Source organism: Adiantum capillus-veneris, chromosome 18 (genome assembly GCF_014529385.1).
Source record: "Adiantum capillus-veneris isolate H3 chromosome 18, ASM1452938v2, whole genome shotgun sequence".
NCBI lineage: Eukaryota > Viridiplantae > Streptophyta > Polypodiopsida > Polypodiales > Pteridaceae > Adiantum > Adiantum capillus-veneris.
Genome location: NC_140948.1, coordinates 16310936 through 16333322, shown reverse-complemented (window position 1 = coordinate 16333322; position 22387 = coordinate 16310936). Strand labels below are relative to the sequence as shown.

The 22387-nt window shown below is 43.9% G+C and overlaps 1 protein-coding gene and 1 pseudogene across 2 annotated transcripts in view; both read left to right on the top strand.

Annotated features, from left to right (window-relative positions):
• Positions 1–6940: 6940 nt before the first annotated feature.
• LOC147435281 (zinc finger CCCH domain-containing protein 56-like) overlaps positions 6941–22387 on the top strand; it is a 39313-nt gene continuing 23866 nt past the window's right edge. The window contains exon 1 of one of the 2 annotated variants that reach the window (XM_086488358.1): positions 6941–7970. In XM_086488358.1, coding sequence (XP_086344484.1) covers positions 6977–7970 — 994 coding nt within the window. In that variant the 5' untranslated portion in view covers positions 6941–6976. The remainder of the gene's footprint in view (positions 7971–22387) is intronic. The other variant, XM_086488357.1, reaches the window with a different exon arrangement.
• On the top strand, positions 18083–22201 carry LOC147435282 (uncharacterized; annotated as a pseudogene).

Genomic DNA, 22387 nt, shown 5'->3' with positions numbered 1-22387 from the left:
AAGGTGGTTTACTAACAGGTTTACAGCCTGCAGCCACGTCAATGCCGTGTTGTACTGAACGTGTCTACGGTAATCCTGATGGAAAATCATTAGGAAAGACATCTTGAAATTCCTTTAATAATTTTTGTAATTGATTAGCAACGTTTGCTTGTGTAGAATTGGCAATTGGTGGAATAGAGGAGACAGAAGCATGCTGCGTTGAGGAATGTTCAACATACTCAATGCTAGAAAGAAAACGAGACAGTGAGTAACACAAGAAAACCTGTTCTATTTCATTATCAGAAACGAGTTGCATAAGCTCAGCAGTACAAATCAGTCGTGATGAAGGTATATCCTTTTCTCCTAACAACAACACGTGTGCGCCATGGGAATCAAACATCAAGTTGTTGTGCTCATAGATACGCTTCAGTGATGATCCTAAGCTATGCAACCACTCCCTACCAAGAACCACATCAGCCCTTTCCATGTTCATAACCTGAAAATCCAAACAAGTAGAGTACCCTTGTACTTCCAATGGAACAGCTTGGCATTGAGTATCCCATATTTCAATATCATGTCCATTCATCATTGCTACCTTGTAGTGGTGGGTGCTCGAAGTTTGAGGCAGTTTGATGAAATTGAGAGTAGCATCGTCATCTACCAAGATGCGTACCTTGTGCCCTTGCAGATATCCGTGCATACGTACTAACTCATGTGGTCCAAAGGTTTGTTGCCACATGGAAGCTATGAGATAGCATTCATGCACCACCTTAGTGTGTGTTACTTTCACTGTGGAGAATTTTGAGGAAGACTCAAGAGGCAGTAGTTGCACCATGTGTACTACTTTCTCTTTCCCTTGAGCAGCAGATTTCCCTTTGAGACAATCCTTTTTGCCATGGCCTCTTCCTAAACATTGAAAGCATAACTTCTCTTTCTTGGCTTTAGCAAAATCCTCAGGAGAGAGAGGACCCCTAGACCCCTTGGGTTTTTTAGATGCATCTGAATTAGCAACTAGAAAATTTCTTTTATTGTGTCCGTACTGAGTGCGTGTATTACCATGTATACTAGCAGGCACGTTACTATTATGTGTTTTCTTATCATCAGGGTCATCATGAATATGTGCTTTCACTATGGCTTCCTCAAGTGTTTTAAGGTCTTGGGTCTTGACATACTTCTTAAGCTCAGACCTCGTATGAACCCTCGTACTTGTTGAAAGGTATCCAAGCCTTCCAACTTGAGGATAACGTCCCGATAGTGAGAGATATATTCAAGGAGTGATGGGTATTATCGCATGGAACATGTGTTCCAAGCCGTCCAATTCCGATCGGCCTCGTTTGTAGGCAAAAATTCCTTGCTAAACATTGCTTCAAAGGCTGCCCAACTCTGTGGTATGATGTTCTTATCCTTGAGAGACATCCACCATTTGTAGGCCTTGCCTTCCAGAGTTAAGCTTGTTTGCAGAGCTCTGACTGCATCCGGAGTACGCCATAAGGCGTGAATTCCATCCCATTTACTGAGAAAGATGTTCACTGCATCCTTATTGCGGTCTTGGTCTTTACCCTTGAAAACTGGTGGTTTAAAGTTCTTTAATAAGTCATCCACCTCTTTGGCAGTGAGAGTATGCAACGTTTCATTGATTGGGCCTTGCCCTTGTGTTACAACGTGCTCATGCATGTGGGTGTCAAGCAGGACTCTTAGACTACTTATGCATTAATTGAATGACTAATGTGGAAAGTTTAGTAACATTTTCATTTAAAGCTTTAAAATTTTCATCCATGACTCTCATGCGTGTCTGAAGTGCACGAAATTCTTGAATATTGAGCAATTAGTAAGTATCTTCTCCTGCCGTAGCGTCGCGGGTACTCTCCTTGAGAGGATCCGGCCGTGAGCCGTCATTGGTAAGATCAGGAGTACTTTGCTCAAAATCAAATGTCATATTGATATCCGAATCCATGGCTACACAGTGCGGTGAAAGAAGTACTAAGAAAAAAATACATGATGTTGAGAGCACTCGCCAAGTATAGAAGCTTTGCTAACTCCACTTGTGCGTGGTAGCACCTGACCGTCAAAAAAGAAAGAACTTGCACAAGCGGCACAGAAAACGAACTTCGAAAAATCGCCCGTGGCTCACAAGACGACTGAAATCTTGTAGTGGAGATGGTTGAATCGTCACCATTGTGAAGAAGCTTGATTGTTGAAAACTTCCCTAAAATCGGCGAACGATTATGTTGCATGAACTCCAATTGAAACTGTCACAATTGTAAAAATATGTAGAAATCTGGAATTTCTGCAAGGACTGAGCGGAATCGTGAGCCGTCAAGCTTGAGGGAAAGCCGACATGGCTTGATGCTTGCACCGAGTACGGAGGTTCTTGCTTGTGACTCGCCTTGCTTGTGGGAAAGGCCACCAAGAAGGGCAAAGGCTCAAAAAAATTGATGTAATTGGCCATGCCATGTGAAAAGAAAACTGTCGCAGGCAGCGTGAGCAGACGACGTGAGTAGAAGAGAGAGTATGCGGCTTGCACAGCCACAGTTAGGCAAAGTGCTCCTGGAAGCTCCCCATTGAAGCCATGGCGCTCCTGTCAAGCCAAAGCTCGCGCGATTTCATGCACTACACAGTCGCGTCCAAAAAAGGAAATGGTACCCGATTAAGGCAAACCCAACTGCTATTTTTGGAAAAATCCCCCCTAAAAAGACCACGGTTCACACCTTAAAGCCCTCTTTTTAGGAGCCAAAAGTGAAAACGCCTAGAGAGAGAGTGGAAGAGAGACCTCCTAGGCCACCTAAGCTCTGATACCAGTGTAAGAACTAGGGAAACTAGACTAGAGATCCTCCTCTAAACCTCCCATTATATAGGCGGGCTCCTAGCCCCTTGCCCTAGACGGATCCCCTATCCACACTGTCTAGCCCGGCCCGGCCCTTGGCCGTAGTCCATGACCATCCTAGTCCTTAGGTTACAGGACCCTTGTCCTGACAATTTTGGGTAGGGAAATTCTTTGGGGGGGTACTTAAGGTCCCCATGATGATATATAAGTAGCACCTAGCCCCCACTGTATAAATCATTAATTCATTGCCGAGTTGGTTGGTTCAATGCTCTCTCTCTCTCTCTCTCTCTCTCTCTCTCTCTCTCTCTCTCTCTCTCTCTCTCTCTCTCTCTCTCTCTCTCTCTCTCTCTCTCTCTCTCTCGCTCTCATGCATTCTCTCTTGGATCTATGCTTCCATATCGTCAACTTTGACATGGTATCGGAGCATGGTCATTGATCTTGGAAGGAGTTCAATGCGTAGAGAAGAGGAAAAGAAGAAGAAAAAACAGCGAGGAGCAATTGAAGAGGCAATGTTTATTTGGTCGGCATTACGAAGGACTCCCAAGGGTCAACTTTTTAAAACACTAGGTGGATGCCAAAGGCTTGTCTTGCATCTAATCGGTAGTGTTCTAGAATGCAAACGCTAAGAGGCGGGTGTGCTTGCCGACTGGTTCTTGCCTTTAAACATTGCATTTTGATAGGCTGCTTGTAGCTCTACCCAACTGCAGCAGTAGGTTAGGTAGCATTCTTCTCACGTAAAAAGGTTGGTGCCTACATAACCAAGGTGTATCTAGTGGAAGGTACCTCTAGTGGGGTGTCCACGGTAGCTTCTTCATCGACTTGGGGGTCTTCCTACATACGTTCATTGTGGGGTGCAAAGAGGGTGTTGAAGTTATAACATCTTAGTTTGAATATTCCAGTGAGATCCCAATATATTTAGGTATTTATTTTACTTATTTGACAAGATTCTAGGCAAGGAAATCATGTGCACATAGCAGCCATTCTATAAATCATCAATTCATTGCCTAGTTGGTTGGTTCGATACTCTCTCTCTCTCTCTCATTCATTCTCTTGGCTCTACACTTCTGCATCGTCAACTTTGACACTAAAATTACCAAATTGAGCTTTCAAAACCCTCTTGGCACAAACTGAGATTTGGGCCAATGACGGAATCTTGATTTGAACCATGCTTCACACTTGCATATCCAACTTCACCGATGCATTTATCTATATAAGCACATCTTGAATATGAAGTTTTATATCATTTGGATCATAAAAGCTAATCATATCTGACTTCACAAGTGCATCCATCTATGTAAGCACATCTTGCATGTGAAGTTTTATATCATTTGGATCAATAAAATCTAATCATAAGCGCCATTTAGTGTGTTAGAGTGCCTAAATTGCAAAAGAAGTCATAGAACTTGCATTTGGCATACAATTGTGCACAAGCATTGCCAAGAGCATAAGGAATCATTTGGACCGATGAGCCCTTTTAGTAGCCCATATGGATTGAACTATGATTTGGGCCATATGAATGTTTCATAAAACTAAGCATATACCCACATTGTCAATTACTGCATGTGGATGACAATCGTGCCTTTGGATTAGCATTTGAGCATCAAAACCCTATTCAAAGAGCATCACAAAAGAGATTGTAGTGTCGATTAAGTGTGCATTTGCAGATTCCATCATATCCATTTGCCACCAAATTTTGGGGAATAGACTCTAGAAATCATTATCAGTCAAACCATACCAAATTCTTGAGCAAAGCACTAGGTAGCATAAATTGTAATTTGTACCATCCTAGCATCTCTGCAAGCAACTAGAACATGACTAGGTCATCACATTCATATGGTCTTGATGAAGTTTGGAGTTCATTTGTCCACTCAAGGCTCCCTTTGTTCATGTAAATAAGGCTTTGTAAAGGACGACTATATAGAAAAATCTCACTAGATGATAGCATTTAATGAGAGTTAGTGTGCACACACAAGCATACTGGTTTTTGTAGCATTGGCTCTTAGCTTGGGGTGGTCAAACCTTGTGCATTGCAAAAATATCGAGGAACAATCCATGAAAAAGAGTCTTTAATATTATGTAGAAAGACTAATGAACTGTCTTCATGTTGGGTCTTCTTCTTTGGTACCCAATTCTTCTAAACGCTATATTTTGGAGAGTCATGGTAAGTTCTTGAAGTAGAGACGTTGGCATTGGTTCAATGTCTTTGTTGTAAATATTTGGAACCCAAATCACTTTGTGTTGACAAGCTTCCGAGGAGTGGAGATATCTCAATGTTGTTGCTTTCTTGTAGGTTGATGTGACTTTACACCCTTCCTTGGCTGGTGTTCCTTTGATGCCTTGTTTGCCACTGGACTTTCTGCAAAGGGTGTAACATGCGGTTTTGGTACCCACAACCATCTTTGCCTTCATAATAGCCTTGCTCTTGTAAACTATAATGAGAAGCAATCCATCCCATGTGCTTGTCTATACCTGCTATCTTGTTTCAATCTTCTCTTTGTACTAGATCATTGACTCGAACATAACTTTTTAGGACGAACACTTTCTTTATTTTCTCTTTTGAGCTCACAAGGAAGGATATTTTGGTTGATACACCTTGAGTTTCCCATTTTCAGCTTGGGGTAGTGAGCCATTCTTTGAGCCTCATGAGTGAAATTGTGTCCTTTCTAGCTTCTCTGATGCGGAGATGCCTACAATCAACATAGACACATATGGGACTTTGAGGGTCGAAGGCATTGTGAAGCTTCACTTTTTCTTTGCCCCTCTCTTGGTACATTTCCTTGGTAATGCTAGGGGTTAATAGCACCAAATCTCATGACTTTGAGGGTGTTTCATGTGGCTTTGTCTTAACTTGTTCCACAAGCGATACTTGTATTCGAAGCTTTGTACTTGGAGCATTGTAGTTCCTCTGTAGCACTAGCATCGTGTCATCCACCGTTGACCAAGAACTACTTCTTTTGTCATATCTTCTAGAGCCATTGTGGAGTTTCACCGTCTCTGTATTAGTAGTAGCCTAAGAACCATTGTATTGATCTCCTCTTCAAGTAGTTATTTTTCAAGTATGCTCTAAATTTGGTGTGATAGCATGCTAAACTTTGATCCTTGTTCAGGTAGAATTATGCATCGGACGTTAGCACCCTTTTCACAAATTAGCACGAATGCAATCCTTGTTGGTGGCACTATGCTTTCCTTGTTTTGGATTGCATATAGGATCTAGCTCGACACCTTCGGAAATAGCTATTTCCTTTATCGTGGTTCGTTAGAGTATTCAAGAACATAGATCGACACTTCCAAAATTCTTGCAAGGGTTTCTTTTTGCTACAGTATGAATATGACAGTGGAATTGGCTAAGATTATTTCATTTTGTAGTAAGGTAGATGAGTCAATAAGGAGACGAGGGTAGAGGAGCTAGTTAGGAGATAGGCTCTAGTAGTAACCCATGTCACCCCCCAATTTTGAAATTATGGAGCGTGAGTCGTTGGAGTAAAATAGCTGATGTGCATCGTTTTCACTAGTTCAAATTTTGGTATGAACGCAACCGTGGGCAGCTCAGAATTGGTGCGTGAACATCCCAAATCGCTAAAATGGTTGCATTTGTTGTGAGAGTCGTGCTAATCGGTCTGAAAAGGTATGGACAACATTGTTCGAGGAGTTGCCAATTGTGTCAAGGAGCTCTTCTTGCTGCGCTTCTATTGCGCCTCTCACAACTCAAATCCGTCCACCATAGCTCAAGCTTGGCCTCACTTGCTTTCGTCGTTTCTATATTGGGTCTTCTACCCTATTAAAAGAATGCAAATAGATTAGTTCTATGATGCTGAGGGGCATGTGAGGAGTCATTGGGAGACTTTTGAGTAACTTGAGGATGTGAGAATATTAGAATTGAGGTTTTACATACATGTAGGAATGCCTATGTTTACTAGTTTACTGAGTATGTGACCCGCGCATTGCCGCGGCCAAGAAGTAAGGCCTAATAGTCTATACACAAAGTATAGCGATTGAGCACCCTCTAATGCTTGCTTTCCAAATTCCCCTACAATGTATTTGTCTCATGGCAACTGCAAGCTGAATACTTGACTTTTTTCCGCCCACCATCAAGACCAGGTATGAAACTATTCTAACGAATGTACAGAAGTTTCCCGCGGCAGTTTTAACTAAAAACCTAGAAAGAAAGAGAGAATGGATACCACCGCCGCCGCCGAGCTCGCAGCGGGCATGGCTATGGCGGGCGACACCGTAGTTTTGTGGGAAGGAGGCGTCGGTGAAAGTAGGGTAGGCTGGTCGGACGAAGATTATGAAGCCGACGATTCAGATTGGTCGAGCAAAAACCGCAAGTATTCTCATCACAGACATCCTCGGCCTCCAGAGAAGCGAGCTCGCGCTGCTTCCGGTGATTGCTCTCCAGCTTCTTTTTCTGCAAGAGGTGATTCTTCCGGCGATCCTGCTCTCTTACCTACCTCCGTTCATGATGCCCAAGCCTCTGATATGACCGAGTTTCAAGGTTCATCTAGGGCTGCTAATGGTGGCGGCCTTCTCCAGAAGCAGAACAGTGCACGAGGCAGCAATTCTTTCTCAGGAGAACTATCTGAAATGGGCTCTGCTCTTATTGACTCCTCACTTGCGAATGGTAGTATGGGCAAAAGCAAGGGCACAGGTAGCATTTTCTTCAAAACCAAGCTCTGCTGCAAGTTTCGGGCCGGAACATGCCCTTACAACTCAAACTGCAATTTCGCCCATGGTATGGAAGAGCTGAGGAAGCCTCCCCCCGGGTGGGAAGAAATGGTAGCAGCCCAAGAAGCAGAACGAGCTTCACGTGGAAGTACCACTAATCAAATTCAAGTTGTTGCAGAGCCTAATGGAGCAGTGAATCAAGGAGACTCACAAAGATTCCACAAGACTCCACGTCCTTGTAGAAAGTTCTATACTGAAGATGGCTGCCCATATGGAGATAGATGTATTTTCATGCATGATGACCAAGTTTCTCAGGGCAGGATTTTGAGAGAGAGCAATGCTATTAGTTTGGGACCGATGACCAGTCAAGGAAATGGTGGAATGAGTGCTGGTGGCCCAAGCGAGCGGTCATCAACTTGGAAATCTCGAGTTTGCAACAAGTGGGAGACAACGGGTCATTGTCCTTTTGGGCAAAAATGCCACTTTGTTCATGGAAGTTCTGGTATGGTGTACTTGGTTCTTTTGGTGTTTGTGTCTGAATAATTGCATCACGTGCAATCAACATCTGCATAATCTTATTAAAGGTTTATGTGTAGATACATACTTACATTTGTGCACATACAGACGTGTGTATGTATACATATGTACATAAATAGGTCAGCAAAAGTTGCACTTTGCTGATACAAAGCTGAGTGATCACAGATGTTAACAGAGAGATGGGTTAACCAACCAAGCGGTTGAGTGCTTCAAGTTAGAGGGTGTGGAGAGACGATTGCGGCTATGAAAAGGGTGGGTCAAGTGCTCACACGATGAGTACAATACTGCGAGGGGGGACTCTCGTAATAGTGCTTCTTAAACTGCCCCACTCTCCATATCAGCCCATAAATGCATATAAATGGGCATGTAACTAGGAGTCTGTTGACAGGTTGAAATAGTCCCCTCAGTTAAAGAAATGCCAGATTACAATGGAAAAATGCATCAGCCCACCCGCTAGCCCCTCAGCGTTCTTATGCATGGTCTTTATCTTTAGATGAGGCAGCACGCAGCCCCAAAACAGCCCTCATTCCTTACCAAAACTCTTGCGAGATACAAGCGGATGCTACAAGAGAATGCAGGATAGGTTAACATTCCTTCTTAGTGCTTGTATGCGGAATGAGTAGGAGTGATCGCTAGGCAATTGTCTGGAAAGAGGCTTCGTGGAAATGTCATTTTACTGCTGTAGGCCTCTATGCCAAGTGAGTGGTACCATCCAATACCATTTCCCTAACAAGCGGTGCCATCCTAAACCATCGTCTGAAAAATATGCTAATGTATCTCTCATGTGCCGAGGACCATGGTCCTAGATTGACTTGCCGGATCGCGTGCAATAGCAACCAACCTTGGCTGTTTGAGTGGATAACCAAGCTCTGATGTAAAAAGCCTAGCTTGTAAAGTGAATGCCTCAACCAAATGTTTTTATTGATAGCACAACAAGAATTAGTTTTTGATCCTATTGCGAGGATATGTGCAAGAGATCTTAGGATATTTGTTACGACCCCAATTTGTATCACTCCATTCTTGAAGAGTAATAGTTCAATTCTCAAGTGCGGGGTTGGTGCAACTATTGCAAAATTTGAAGATCTTATTGCCAATGTGACATCAAAGGCTTTTACATGAAGAAGCTAAGAATTTCAGCTCAAGAAGTTGGATTCATTTCGATGTCCAAGATCAAAGTAAGGCGTTCGACAAGATGTCATGCTACCTTTTTTGTCTAGGTCCATGGATAAGGATAGGCTGCTAACATTATTCATAGAGAGATGTTGATAGAGACATCATGGTAGAGAGAGATTTACGAACAATTCATATTGTGTTATTTTTTTCTATCTTCAACTGTTTAGGATGCTCTATCAACTATGTTAGAATATCTATTTAATGCTTCTTCTAGTGCAAGGATTCATTATGGCTTGACCCTGCCTTGCATCGTTAGAATTATGGAAGAAACTTAATACGCAGATCATTTTATTGATGTATGCTCTTTTCTCTGTGTTGAATGTGTGTGAGCATATTTATTCACCCTCTATTGGGCATTGATGACTTGAGTAGAGATGTGGTAGTATTTCGTCAACACTATGCATGATGGAGTTGATGGTTATATTGTCTTATTGGTGACTATCACGAGTCTATACCTTGCGCTTTGCTCAATTGGTTAAAAGGTGTATCTTCATTTATTTGGATTTTTAAAAGGTATGTATTGTGAGACTCTCTTGTATTTGGCTTCACTTGCTCAATATGTTGGTCCACATGCTCGATATAATTGAGAATACTCAGTGCCAAGGTTAGGGTGTTACAAGACATTGAGTTGATGGTTTTGGGTAAAACCTACATGGCTTGATCCACGTAGCTATTATGCCACACTTGCTTGTTAAGTGAACTATTGACGTGGTAGGGCTTGATGTGAGTGACATGAGTAGTGGTGATTAGAAATTGTTGAAGTAGGACGTATTCCATGGGAAGTTGACGATTGTCATATTGCTTTTTTTTGGTGTTATCGTGCTCGTTGGAGATTGCGGAGGAGCACACATTGTTGTAAAGGTTGAACTTGTTGCAAATAATGCAATTAATCGATTGCATCAGCCCTATGGGTTGAATCTCTAATGTGTGAAGGACATAGAGTAATTGAGGATATTGTCCATGTAGTGTGCGAAAAGGGTTAAATTTGGTAGAGGATGGGACTGAAGTATTGTATGCATGTACAACATATGAGAGAATTTGGTCTCAATTTTGGTGGAGTGGGTCTTTATGCATCCGTGCAAAAAGGGGGCAAGAGTCAACAGAAAGGAGATGAGAGCAAGAAGATGCTCGCTATCTCCACCTATGTGTGATTCTTTTGGATCATGCTTCACTTGCATAATACGCAAGCCCACATGCTTGATATAGCTGAGAACACTGAGCGCCAAGGTTAAGTTGCCACAATGAATCTTAGCTGATGGTTTTGCTGTAGGTAGATCCTACATGGCTTTATATATGTATACACACACACACATACACATTTTTACATAATACAGAAGCCATGCATTTTCATAAACACAAATATTTCACACATATGCGTACGTGCATATATATGTGTGTGTGTATACACACACACACACACACACACACACATATATATATATATGTATGTATGTATGTGTGTGTGTCTTGGAAGTGCCAGTGGAAGATGGATGAATAGGTGACAACAATAGTTGTGCAACCTCTTGCCTTCGATGATGGACAACCACCACCTTCGGATGTGGAATCTCCAAGAGCAACCGGTCGTGGTGATCGCCTCGATTTGCAAAGATGTGGCAAGAGGAGTGTCGCTTAGTACAAGAGAAGGCACAAAATGAGGGGATCTACAAAATTTGGAAGGCATGAGAGAGAGAGAGAGAGAGAGAGAGAGAGAGAGAGAGAGAGAGAGAGAGAGAGAGAGAGAGAGAGAGAGAGAGAGAGAGAGAGATGGATGGTCTCGAGGGAAGCAACCTCCACGTGGTGGTCTTGGGACGCATTGGATTGATTTTTCATTGTGATGAACGACTCCCCATCTTGAGTAACCACCGTACTTTTAACTACGGTGGTCGCTTAAGGTTTACAGATCCCCTCTCCTCTTCTATCCATAGTTATCAGGAACGAGAAACCGGAATGGGAACGGGGAACGGGAACGTGGAACAAAATGCCATTCCCTGTTACGGGTACTCACGTTTGAAACACGGAACAGGGATTCGGAACGGGAACTTGGAATGGGAACGGGGAACGGAGACTTGAAAACGGCCATTCCCTGTTACTATGCTTCTATCACATTCGTTCTTTTGGATGTGCCGCCTATTATCCATCAACATGAAGCCCATCAAAATCACTGTCTATGCCTCGAGAAGGTTGCTTGCGGGACCTCGCCTTCCACACCAGCTCTCGTCATGGTGTGGCAGGCTCCTTGGCAGTTTCTCCCTGAGTGGATCCAACTGCTTTGTCAATGCCTTGCTTGTTTTGGGTTTGTTTTCTTTTTGCTCCTTTTTTGTTTCTTTCTTGATTGTATCTTTTAGTGTGTGTGCGTGTGCATGCGCACAAGTGTGTGCCCTTTGAGGGCTTTCTTCCGGGGGGGTGTGAGTGCGTGTATGCTTGGATGCATGTCAGTGTTTTTGTTTTTTTCTATGTAATGCTTTTGTTTTTTGTTTTTGCTTGTTTGTTTTCTCTCTCCTCGTTCTTCTAGGACTTTTTGGATGGTTTTCACTTGGACCCAGCTTTTAGAGCCTCTTGCATTGTCTCCCTGGAGATCTCTCTTTAGTTATGGTCTTCAAGAGCCACCTCAGCAAGTAAACTGCTCGCTCTTTTGGATGAAAGCTCCTTGTGTGCTCCTGTGCAGTGCTCTGTTACCCACCTTGTGCCATCCTGTCAAAGTCTCTTGGTGATGTCCGTTACCTTTGTCCCCAACTGCTCTCTCTTGTTCCTCCATTACCTTTTGCTACCAGATTTTACCACCTGGCAGGCTTTGTTTGGCACCGAGCTTCTCGTAGTTGCTCACTGTCATCTTTACCTCTGGTGGCTTTTGGTGGCTCTAGTTCTTGATTTACAGTTGCCGAATGGGCTTTTTGTTGAAGCGCCTATCTTTCATAGGCTATTGCTATCCTCTCTTTATTTAGCTTGCCAGGGCACTTTTTCTTTTTCTCTAGGAGAGGTTTTTAACCTTGGCCTTCAGTCTTTTTCATTTGGCCATATGCCTAGTTTTATCTCGATTCACAACTTTCCGTTTGATGCCTACGGACTTGCTATGTACACAGTGATGTTAGAGTAACAGGGAACGGGCGGAACGGCCCCTCCCACTCCCGGAACGCGTTCCCTAGGGGGTTGGGCACTCGGAACGGAAACCCCGTGTTTTTGGGATGCCTATCGGAACGTCACCGGAACAGACCCTGGAACGAGCGGAACGAACGGCCTGGTGCAACGTTTTTTTCTAAAAAAATCCGTCGGCTGGAAAAAAACAAACGAATGAGTTCTTTTGAAATTTGAACGGGGGATCTTCCCTATATAATAATCCAAGGCCCTAGGCAATGAAGCAAGCCCCTCAACTTACCTTTCCTCTCTCAAGAGTCAAGGGCCAACTTCAACCAAGGCATTGGGCAAGGCACTTTCTCTCTCCCAAGGCACTCTCTCTCCCTCCCTTGGGTCTCAAGGCTTTAAGCCTCAAGGCTCAAGCTTGACGCTTGCAAGTTGCCGCTCCACTTCTCCCTCAAGCTCCACTTCTCCATCTCTCCATCTCTCTCATTCATCACCTCTCTTCTCTCCCTTGGGCCTCAAGGATTTAAGCCTCAAGGCTCAAGCTTGAGATTCAAGAATCAAGACTCCACCTCTCCATCACTCTCTACCGCGCCATCATCCCCCCCCCCCCCCCCCCCCCCCCCCCCCCCCCCCCTCTCTCTCTCTCTCTCTCTCTCTCTCTCTCTCTTGATTCCTTCCTCTTTGGAGTCTCATCACTTATGGTGTAAGCTTTCGCATCAAGTGAACGTGATCCCTTGGGTGCCAAGAAGAAGAAGGACGAAGCATCGTGGTGGGATGAAGTGCATTCTCGAGTGTTGGGAAAGTCCGGTGGTGCATGCGCATGGAAGTGCAAACTATGCGGCTTCGAACGACAATCCTGTACAACCAAAGTCCGTGCTCGCCTCCTTAAGCTTGATGGACAACAAGAAGCAATATGCAAGGCCGTCAATGAGCAACGGTTGAAGGAATTTGAAGCCAAGGATGCCGCCATGAAAGCCAACAAAGAAGAGAAAGAAGCAGCAAGGCCTAAGCGTCCCGCAATCGACCCCAACAACTTGGTTTTTCCCTCTTCTACACCTTCATCGGTTGGTGGTGATAGCAATGCGACAACGACGGAGACGGCGGCGACATCATTTCTATCGGCATTTTTAATGCTTAATACTACTCCGGTCTCCACTCCCAAATCTCAACAACGCACCCTACATACCACTTCGGATCCAAAAAGAAAGGAGGATGTGGATATAAGTGTTGCCCGCTTTTTCTATCACGATCACATGCCCTTCATAAAGGCTCGGTAAGACTTACTATCATTTTCAAATTTTCATACAATCAATCATCTTGATTCTCATTCTCAATTAAATAGTAAATACTAATATCTCTTGTGTGCAATGTCTAGGTCGGAGTACTTCAAGACCATGTGCATGAGGATTGGAGAGTATGGGACATGTTACGTGCCACCCTCTTCCGAGGCCCTCCGTACTAACTCCACTCGATAGAGAGAAGGCCGTTGTGGAGATGTCAACCCTCAACATGAAGAGGCAATGGATGAAGTATGGCGTGACCCTCATTGCGGATGGATGGAGCGACACTAGCAGGAGGTCCATCCATGGCATTGTTGCCTATTCCAAAGGGGAGATGTATTTTGCCCACTCCCATGACGCCATAGAGACAGGAAAATCAGCAGATGTTCTTGCGAGTGAGTGGGCCTCCGCCGTAGAGACCATTGGGTCGGACCTTGTGATAGATTTGGTCATCGATGGGGAGGCATCAAACAGGGCAGTCGGAGCTATTTTGGAAGGCACTTATCCTCACACCATGGTGTCTTTTTGCATGGCACATTGCCTTAACAATCTCTTGAAGGATTTCGGCAAACTACCTTGGATAGAGCCTCTCATTGCATCCACGTCCAAGGTGGTTGGTGTCATCAACAACCACAACATACCTCGAGCTGAGTTCTTAAAGCGGTCGGGGGGCAAAGTGCCTCTAAAGTATTGTGAGACCCGCTTCGCCTACAACTATCTAATGGTGAGCCGCTTTGTAGAGTGTCAAAAGTGCAGTGCGACAGCTCTTCATCAGTACAGTGATTGCTCAAACTACCCATGCAAGTACAGTCGCAGGGATCATTTGTACAAGGAAGGTGGAGGATCCCGAGTTTTGGGAGTCCCTAAAGAGTATTGACAAAATGGTGAAACCTGTGATCCACTTGCTTAGAGTGATGGATGGTATGCAACCTTGCATTGGCAAGGTCTATGAAGCAATGGATCGCATGGTCGAGGCCCTTGAAGAGTATGAGCAGGACCCAGATAGGCTCGAAGAAATCAAAGAGCTTTGCAGTAGCAGGTGGAATGCCTATAGTTCACCTCTTCATGCTGCAGCTTTTGTGTTGGACCTAGAGTTCCAAGGTGCAAGGCAGGAGCATGATTCGGAGGTAAATACACATTGGAACACCATCTTGAAGAAGCTTCACCTTGAACGTGACATGCAATGCAAGATAAAGGATCAACTTGCATTTTACAGGGATATATGAGGATCATTTGGGACAACCGATGCCCAAATTGATCGCACCAAGATTTCCTCTGTCTTGTGGTGGCAAGAAAATGGTTCAGATGGTCCCGATCTTCAACGACTTGCCATCCGCATTCTCAGCCAAGCGGTTAGCTCCTCTTGCTTGGAGCAATTGTGGAGTGGATATAACCACATTGCATCTAGAAAGAGAAACCGACTTGGAGTGGAGAAAGCAAATGACCTTGTTTTTGTCAGTGCAAACTTAAGAATGCTTTGCAAGTCAGCATCCAAAGTGACAGATCCCTTTCTATAGTGGGAGATGGAGGCAGAGGCAGAGGTGCTTGGAGAGGCAGGAGGATCTACGCATGAGGATGAGCTTATGAAGGAGGATTGGGATGATATTCACGACGTCCAGGACTCCACTACAAATTGGGAGGGGGGATGCTCTTTTGCCCCTACCTAGAGGTGAACTTCAGGCATGAGTCATGACTCATTGCTCATTGGTTTTTGATATTTGTTTCCTTTGTGGCCGCCGGCTTTGCCCCCTTTTGCACTACCATATGAGTGATTGAGTCTTGACATGTCACCTATTGACTCTTACACTTGTTATTTAGCACTCTTAGGCTCTACATGTCTTTTTGTAGCGCCTTGGCTGGCCTTGTAAGCCATCTTTATAATCTATGATCTATCATCTTTTTCCTCCGAGCTTTTGTGTAGACTCTAGAGTATGGACTCTAGATTCTATTCTTCAACTTTGAGTTAATGTTCTTTCTATAAAGAATCAAGATTCAAGATGCTTTTGTGAAGGATGATCCCGATTCATGTAGTGTATTGCGCAATCGTGTGTAAGCCTTGGCCCTTAATACTGAAGAATCATTGCAAAGCATGCCTGAATAGGATTCTACTTGGATAGGTGTGTATGGCTCTCTACTAACATATAGGTAATTTAAGCATATTTTAAACTTATCGTTCCAGCCCCCGTTCCCGTTCCGCCTTTTTTTGGGGGGAGGGGGGGGCGTTCCGGAAATGTTCCGAAGGCCCCCGTTCCCGTTCCCGTTCCGGGTAACTTTGGATTGATGTGCTTGCTCTTAGAATAAGCATCATTTTGGGAGTGATAGAATCAACCTAGAGAGAGAGAGAGAGAGAGAGAGAGAGAGAGAGAGAGAGAGAGAGAGAGAGAGAGAGAGAGAGAGAGAGAGAGAGAGAGAGATCCAAAACGATGGTTAACAGTATTGATGCACAAAAATTGATGGCTCAAGGTGGGTTGTAACCAGCAAGTCGTTGGCGAGGCAATGAACTAATAACAAACACATGTTGGATGCTGAAAAGGATTAACACTTGCACTCCAAAAATACTCAAGTCAAGACATGGTAAGATTGTAGCCCTCTATCCAAATGTAGTAGCCTCTAAGTTACGTGCCTATTTCGATACTTCGTTTTATATTATTAAGTTATAGAGTTCAAATTTCACGAGTCGCTCTTAGCAATTAATTGTATAAACATGCTAGAGAGGACGCCCAAGGCACACTATGTAGGTGCTTGGAGCCTTAACGAAATGATACAAAATCTAGACACCCCAAAAGTTTCTCTACTAAAATTGTTGCCTCAAAAGCAAAATGACGTCCCTCAAAGCTTTTAAAGTTGATGCTTTCAAAAATTGCCGCCCAAAAAGCAAGCTTGATTGACAGAATCCCGACCAGCCACGTCATCACTATGGCATACCACCCCTCGAGAGAAGAATTATTGCCCTTGATTACGTCTCCAAAACGGACAGTTTGTAGTGAACCAACTGAGTAGATATGCAATCGGACTACTCAAACCATGCATTAGCTTAAAGAACATTGCTCACTGAACAATCACAATCACATTCGTATCATTATTTTCGTGGAGATCTGAAATACGAATCGTGATCATTATGACTCATTTAGCCATCACATCTAAATTGTGTTGATCTTTAGCAGATGTTTGATGCACTAAAGCTTGTCATTTCAAGATTCCTATCACCTCACTGGTGAATCAAGATAAAATGCTGCAGACATTTCATTTTTCACATAAACCTTGCAAGAGTACATGCATCAATCAATCTTTAGAAATTCCAACCATAACATATACATATCATGGAAATCAATCATAGTAACGTGAAAACCCGTTTCGTTCCCTCAAAACGAAAAGAAATTTGAAATGCCTAAACCATTCCTAAACAAATATGAAATAAGATACTTGAAGGTCTTATAGAATACTCAGGTATAGTTGAAGATTGTCATAGTTGGCCATAATTTCATCAAAAAGCAAGTGTTTCTTCTCTGCTTGTAGGTGAGAGCTACCTCAATAAGACTCTCTTCCCTCTCTCTCAGATTTCCAACGTACACATGCATATACATTTAAGGCTAACAAAGACCAGTGACATCTTACCACTTCTCTCATTGCACGTAAACCGCATGTTAATTATGGTTTGCTGTTGACCTTTATGGTGCACATTTGAGCATGGTTTATGTGTTGCAAATTTGAGCATGATTTATAATGCAATGCCCTTGAATGAATATATCAATGGAGCTTGTGACAAGTCAGCGATGTGGTAGGAGCTATACAGACACCCGCAAATTATGCTGACTGATGATGTGGCAGCTTAGTACGAAAAAGTCCGCGATTTGCGTTGAGGATGACACGTGGCAAGCGGTATGGAAATTCTACGAATTCCGTTGGTGATGATCTGGCAATTGTACAGAATTTTGATTTTTTTGCATTGGCTGGCTGATGATGTGACGGCTCAGTACTGAAAATTTCGCATTTTGCGTTGAGGATGACACGTGGCAAGCGGTACGGAAATTCCTTGATTTGCACTGTTGGTGATGATGCGGCAATTGTACGGATTTTCAAATGTCGCATTGGCTGATTTGGGCCATTTCTAGCGTTAGCTTTTAGGAGCGGGTACTTTTAGGATCAAGTGCTTTAAGCCCAATGCTTTTGGGGCTCTACTTTTAGCATCCCTTGTACTCTTTATAAGTGCCCCAGGGCCACTCTTTCAGGCATTTGGACGTAGAGCTGGAAGATTGGTTCCGACGGGAGTTCATGTGCATCGGAGTTCAAAGCACATTGCATATGGCGAGGAACCAACATGACATAAACAAAATGCTATGTTAGGTGCAGTGGAAGGGTTTAAGGATTGTTAACTCGGATCTAGTACTTAGCACAAACACAAGGTTACTTCACTTCACTTAAGAGAACTGAACACAATGTGAGAGAGAGAGAGAGAGAGAGAGAGAGAGAGAGAGAGAGAGAGAGAGAGAGAGAGAGAGAGAGAGAGAGAGAGATGCATGTGTGGGTTGAGTGTGTTCGTCATGTGCCTACCTTGCAGGGGCTTCACAAACACTATGACAGACCCGTGTTGGAGATATGTCACCAAATTGGCCGGCTACGAAGGAGGAGGGGCCTTAAAAAAAAAAGAGATGCAACTTTTGTGGGATTGAGAAGACAGGGAGTGTAACTCGTGTGAAAGACCATCTTGGACATGTCCTTGGCAAGGATATGGCGCCTTGTGCAAACGTCCCGGTTATTGTTAAAGCTGGTCTTGAAGTATGGAAAGCAAAACGCTTGGATTTGGTCAACATTGAAGAAGAGACTCAAACAAGTCAGAGTGTAGGAGAAGCAAGCCAAGTGAGCTCTAAAAGGAGTAGATTGGAGTCCACAACAGGAAGTGCAGGTGTGTCATTGACTTCTTGTGCAATAAGGACTCCTTTGCCAAATGTTCAAGCAGGGAGAAAGGGGTCACCGTCTCTGCAAGCTACAAGCATTAAAGCTGGCCTTCAAAAGCAAGCTATGAGGTTAGCTACCCGTGAGGTGACACGTTTGTTCATAAGGTGTGCTATTTCTTTCAATGTGGCCAAGACAAAGCAATGGAAGAAGACAATGAGGGCAATGAGTCGCATAGGATGTAAGTGGGAGGGTCCTTCCTCCGAGACCTTGCGCACACGGGAGCTTAAAAAGGAGAAGATATGCGTGGACACACAACTTGACTTCCTCAAGGAAACATGGAAGAAGTATGGATGCACTATACTTTGTGATGGATGGTCAGAAGTGCGGAAGAGAAGTGTCTACAATGTCTTGATTTCTTCATGCAAGGGAACTATGTTTTGGAAGGCCTTAGATGCTTGAGGTGCAGGTGTCACTATCATAGGTGCTTACATTTTTGTAGAAATTGAAAAGGTCATTAATGCAATTGGAAAAGAGAATGTTGTGCAAGTAGTGATTGACAATGGCAGTAATTGTGTGTCTATGGGACACTGTTTGAGGTTGCATTTCCTACCATTGTGTGGACACCTTGTGCTTCTCATTCCTTGGACGTGCGCTCATTGAGGATATTGGCAAGATACCTTGGATACATGAGCTCTTTGCTACTGTTAAGAAGATGGTCAAGTTTGTGGCTAAGAGGCCTAAAGCACTTAGCATGTTTCGGGCCAACAATACTCTTGAGATTTTGAAGCCCTCTTCCACCAGATTTGCTTATATGTTCATTGTGCTTGAGCGTCTCATTAGAGTGCGGCCAAATCTCATACGCATGATTAGCTGTGAGGAATGGCTTGCTTGGGATCAAATTAAAAAGCCACGGTTCACAGAGTTTCGACGCAGTGTTTTCAATGAAACTTGGTGGTTGGAGGCAGAGGCACTAGTAAAATCCCTCAATCCTATCTACACAGTTTTGCGCATCACTGACATGGAGGGGAGCACATTAGGCCTACTCTATGTGAAACCGGCCCGTAGGGCGGTAGGTGTTGGCTTTCACCCGAAATTCTTTACTTTAGACACACACAGAGTACTTTGCAAAGGTAACTTGTAACGGGAATTAACACTTAATCACACACACGGCTCGGAAGCTAGAATGCTCCGAGCAGACACCGACAACCTGTAGGCCCCAAAATTGGCGCCCCTTTCGGTATTTCTTTATTCTTTATCAAAGGGAATAAAACCTGTGATCTCCCACAAGCTGCCCCACACAATCTAGGCTAAGAAACACCTGTTCTGGCCCGATTTCGGCAGCATAACTTTACTAGGACGCTTCACAGTCAATATCCCCACACAATAGGTGACTTTCCCGACACATACGGACACTTTGCAAAACATGGCGAGAATCTGCAGCACGCTGAATTCTCTGTTTTCTGCCCCGAAAATGCGCCAGTTCACCTGTACAGCGGTCCCCTTGCGTCCCCGAACCTCCTGGGGGTATTAGGGTCCGTTTAGGGCCGAAACCCTAAACCTGCAAAAATACACAGCAGGCTGTAATTCCCTGTTTTGGGCTCCGCTTCGCGTGTCGGTCGCATCTGTAGCAAGACCTCGAGCTCCCGCACCTGTAGGGCTACTTGCCCTTTGAATCGGACGAGATTTCTGGCGTGAAACCTCTCCGAATTCACCTGTACCTGCGGGGGATTAGCCGCTAGCTAATCCAGTACCTATGCAAGAGGCTCTTGCCTCGGCAATCCCGCATGAACCCACATAACTGTACATTGGTCAAATGAAAAGCCCACTAGTGGGGCATAACATACTGCTCGTAGGGGAGAGAGAGGGCAGTGCGTAGCGTGCAGGGCATCACTCCTGGCACCGCACTGTACATAAGAGGGAAAGGAAGCATTCCATAGCTCCTAACCTGGGACAGTTTGCCGCTTAAAAATATCCTGACCGGTTGCCCAGTTGACTTCGCGGCAAAGTTGTACAATGTTCCTCTAGTCATACCGGAGGTAATGACGCGAACACATTTCACGGCCCAAAATAGCAGTTCTCTAAATTTTAGGAGATGCTTCCGTTGGGCTCCCATGGGTCTTCTGACCATCTATCCTCATTGGGACCGCATCCAAAAGTGCAACGTGGCCCAAATGTCGGATACTTTTTGTTGGTAGTTACAAAGAATATAAACTTACTTCTCCTCTGCCAAGTATGCATTTCTGTTGAGAGCTTCCCTAATTTTGTCTATGTACTCATAGTGTCACGAGGACGTTGCAGTTATTAACCATGTCACAAAGATGTGGCAACTGCTAACCTTGGTTGTTGGTTTCTTTCCAATGGGGTTTATTTTATTTGTTTTGAGACCCTCTTTTTGAAGTAGCAAACGGTCGGACATTGTATGGCCAATGTGAACGGTAGATTCACCCGCAGACGGGAAGTGGTCGGTACTGGAATTCGTATGGTAAGAGGATGTCTAGGCCCAGAGCAAGATCATATAGGTCCCCCCGTCGCACTTAGCAAGTTCGTGGATACTAGGAAGTGAACTCAATTAAGGCGTAAAGTCAAGGTGGGACTACTTCAAATCTCATGTCATAAATGGCTGAATTTCTTTGCCCCTTTCTTTATGTCATATATATGTCCATGTTGTTCAATGTTAACAGGGTTGGTGAGTTGCGGGAGGTGTGGGGAATTGGTTTCATAAACCCATCCATGGTGTGGCGCATTTGTTACATCCTTTATGGCGTAGTGAAGAACAATTTGGGGAAGAAGAGTTAGACAATGGACTTCAAGAGTATGTGGCAAAGTATACATGTGGTGATGTAACAATGGCAAGTAGGATAGAAAATGATTTGCTGGCCTTTCGAAATGAAACCAGCCATTTTTGTCGAGCCACTGTAAAGACACAACTTCAGCCAGTCTCATGGTGGGAGAAGTATGGGAATTGTGCACCTACTTTGGTAAATACTACTCCCATGTTACACCACATTCTAGGCTCTAGCCCTATGCTTTGCAAATTCTGAATTTTTGTGCAAAACCAAGTTTTAAACTCTTTCCTCTTTATTGTGATATGTTGTTTGCAGAAACGCCTTGCCATTAGAGTCCTCTCACAAGATTGTGCTGTTGGTCCTTGTGAGAGGAATTGGAGTACTTGGTCTCTCTTTCATACAAAGAAGAGAAATAAGCTCACAACCTTACAGCTTGAGAGATTGGTGTTTTGTAATTGCAACCTACAGTTGCTTGAGAAGCTTTCTAATTCCCCTGAGCCTACACAAGTCAATGTCGATAAAATTGACATTGAGAAGGTGCGTGACATTCCAGATAGCCCACAGTACGAGCGCGATTTGTATGCCTTACTCTATGAAGAGGCTATTGCTCCAGTTCATGATACGAGGGGACAGAGGCGGCGAAGGGCAAGAGCTCGAGTTGGTGGCACTAGTGCAGCTGGAGCTTCAACGAGTGCGGAAGAGTCCTCCTCCTCTTCTTCGAGTGAGGAGAGTAAAGAGGATGAGGCGGCGGAGGATGACGCAGAGGAGTCAGATTCTTGAGCATGCTCATTGCTACTTAGTACTTACATTTTGATTTGATCATAGATGACAGTTTAGTATGATCATTGACTCATTTATCATCTATTATTATGGAGTCTGGACCCTATCTTTTTGAGTTAGCAGTGATTTATGTATCCAATTGCCAACGAATCGTGATTTATGAAAGTATGTGATTTCGATTTTGGAAATTACGAGTCACGACTCGTCACTTCAACTTGCTATGTTTTGAGCCTTGACATTGATATTTGGATTAAGCATAGTATGACTCTTGCAGCTTATGCACGGTCATACATTTTGATATGTGAGTCTGTGACATGTCTTGGAAGTTATAAGTTGTCAGTTGTAATTTGTAGGTTTGATGTTTCTGATTTTGAGCATTAAGTTTCAAA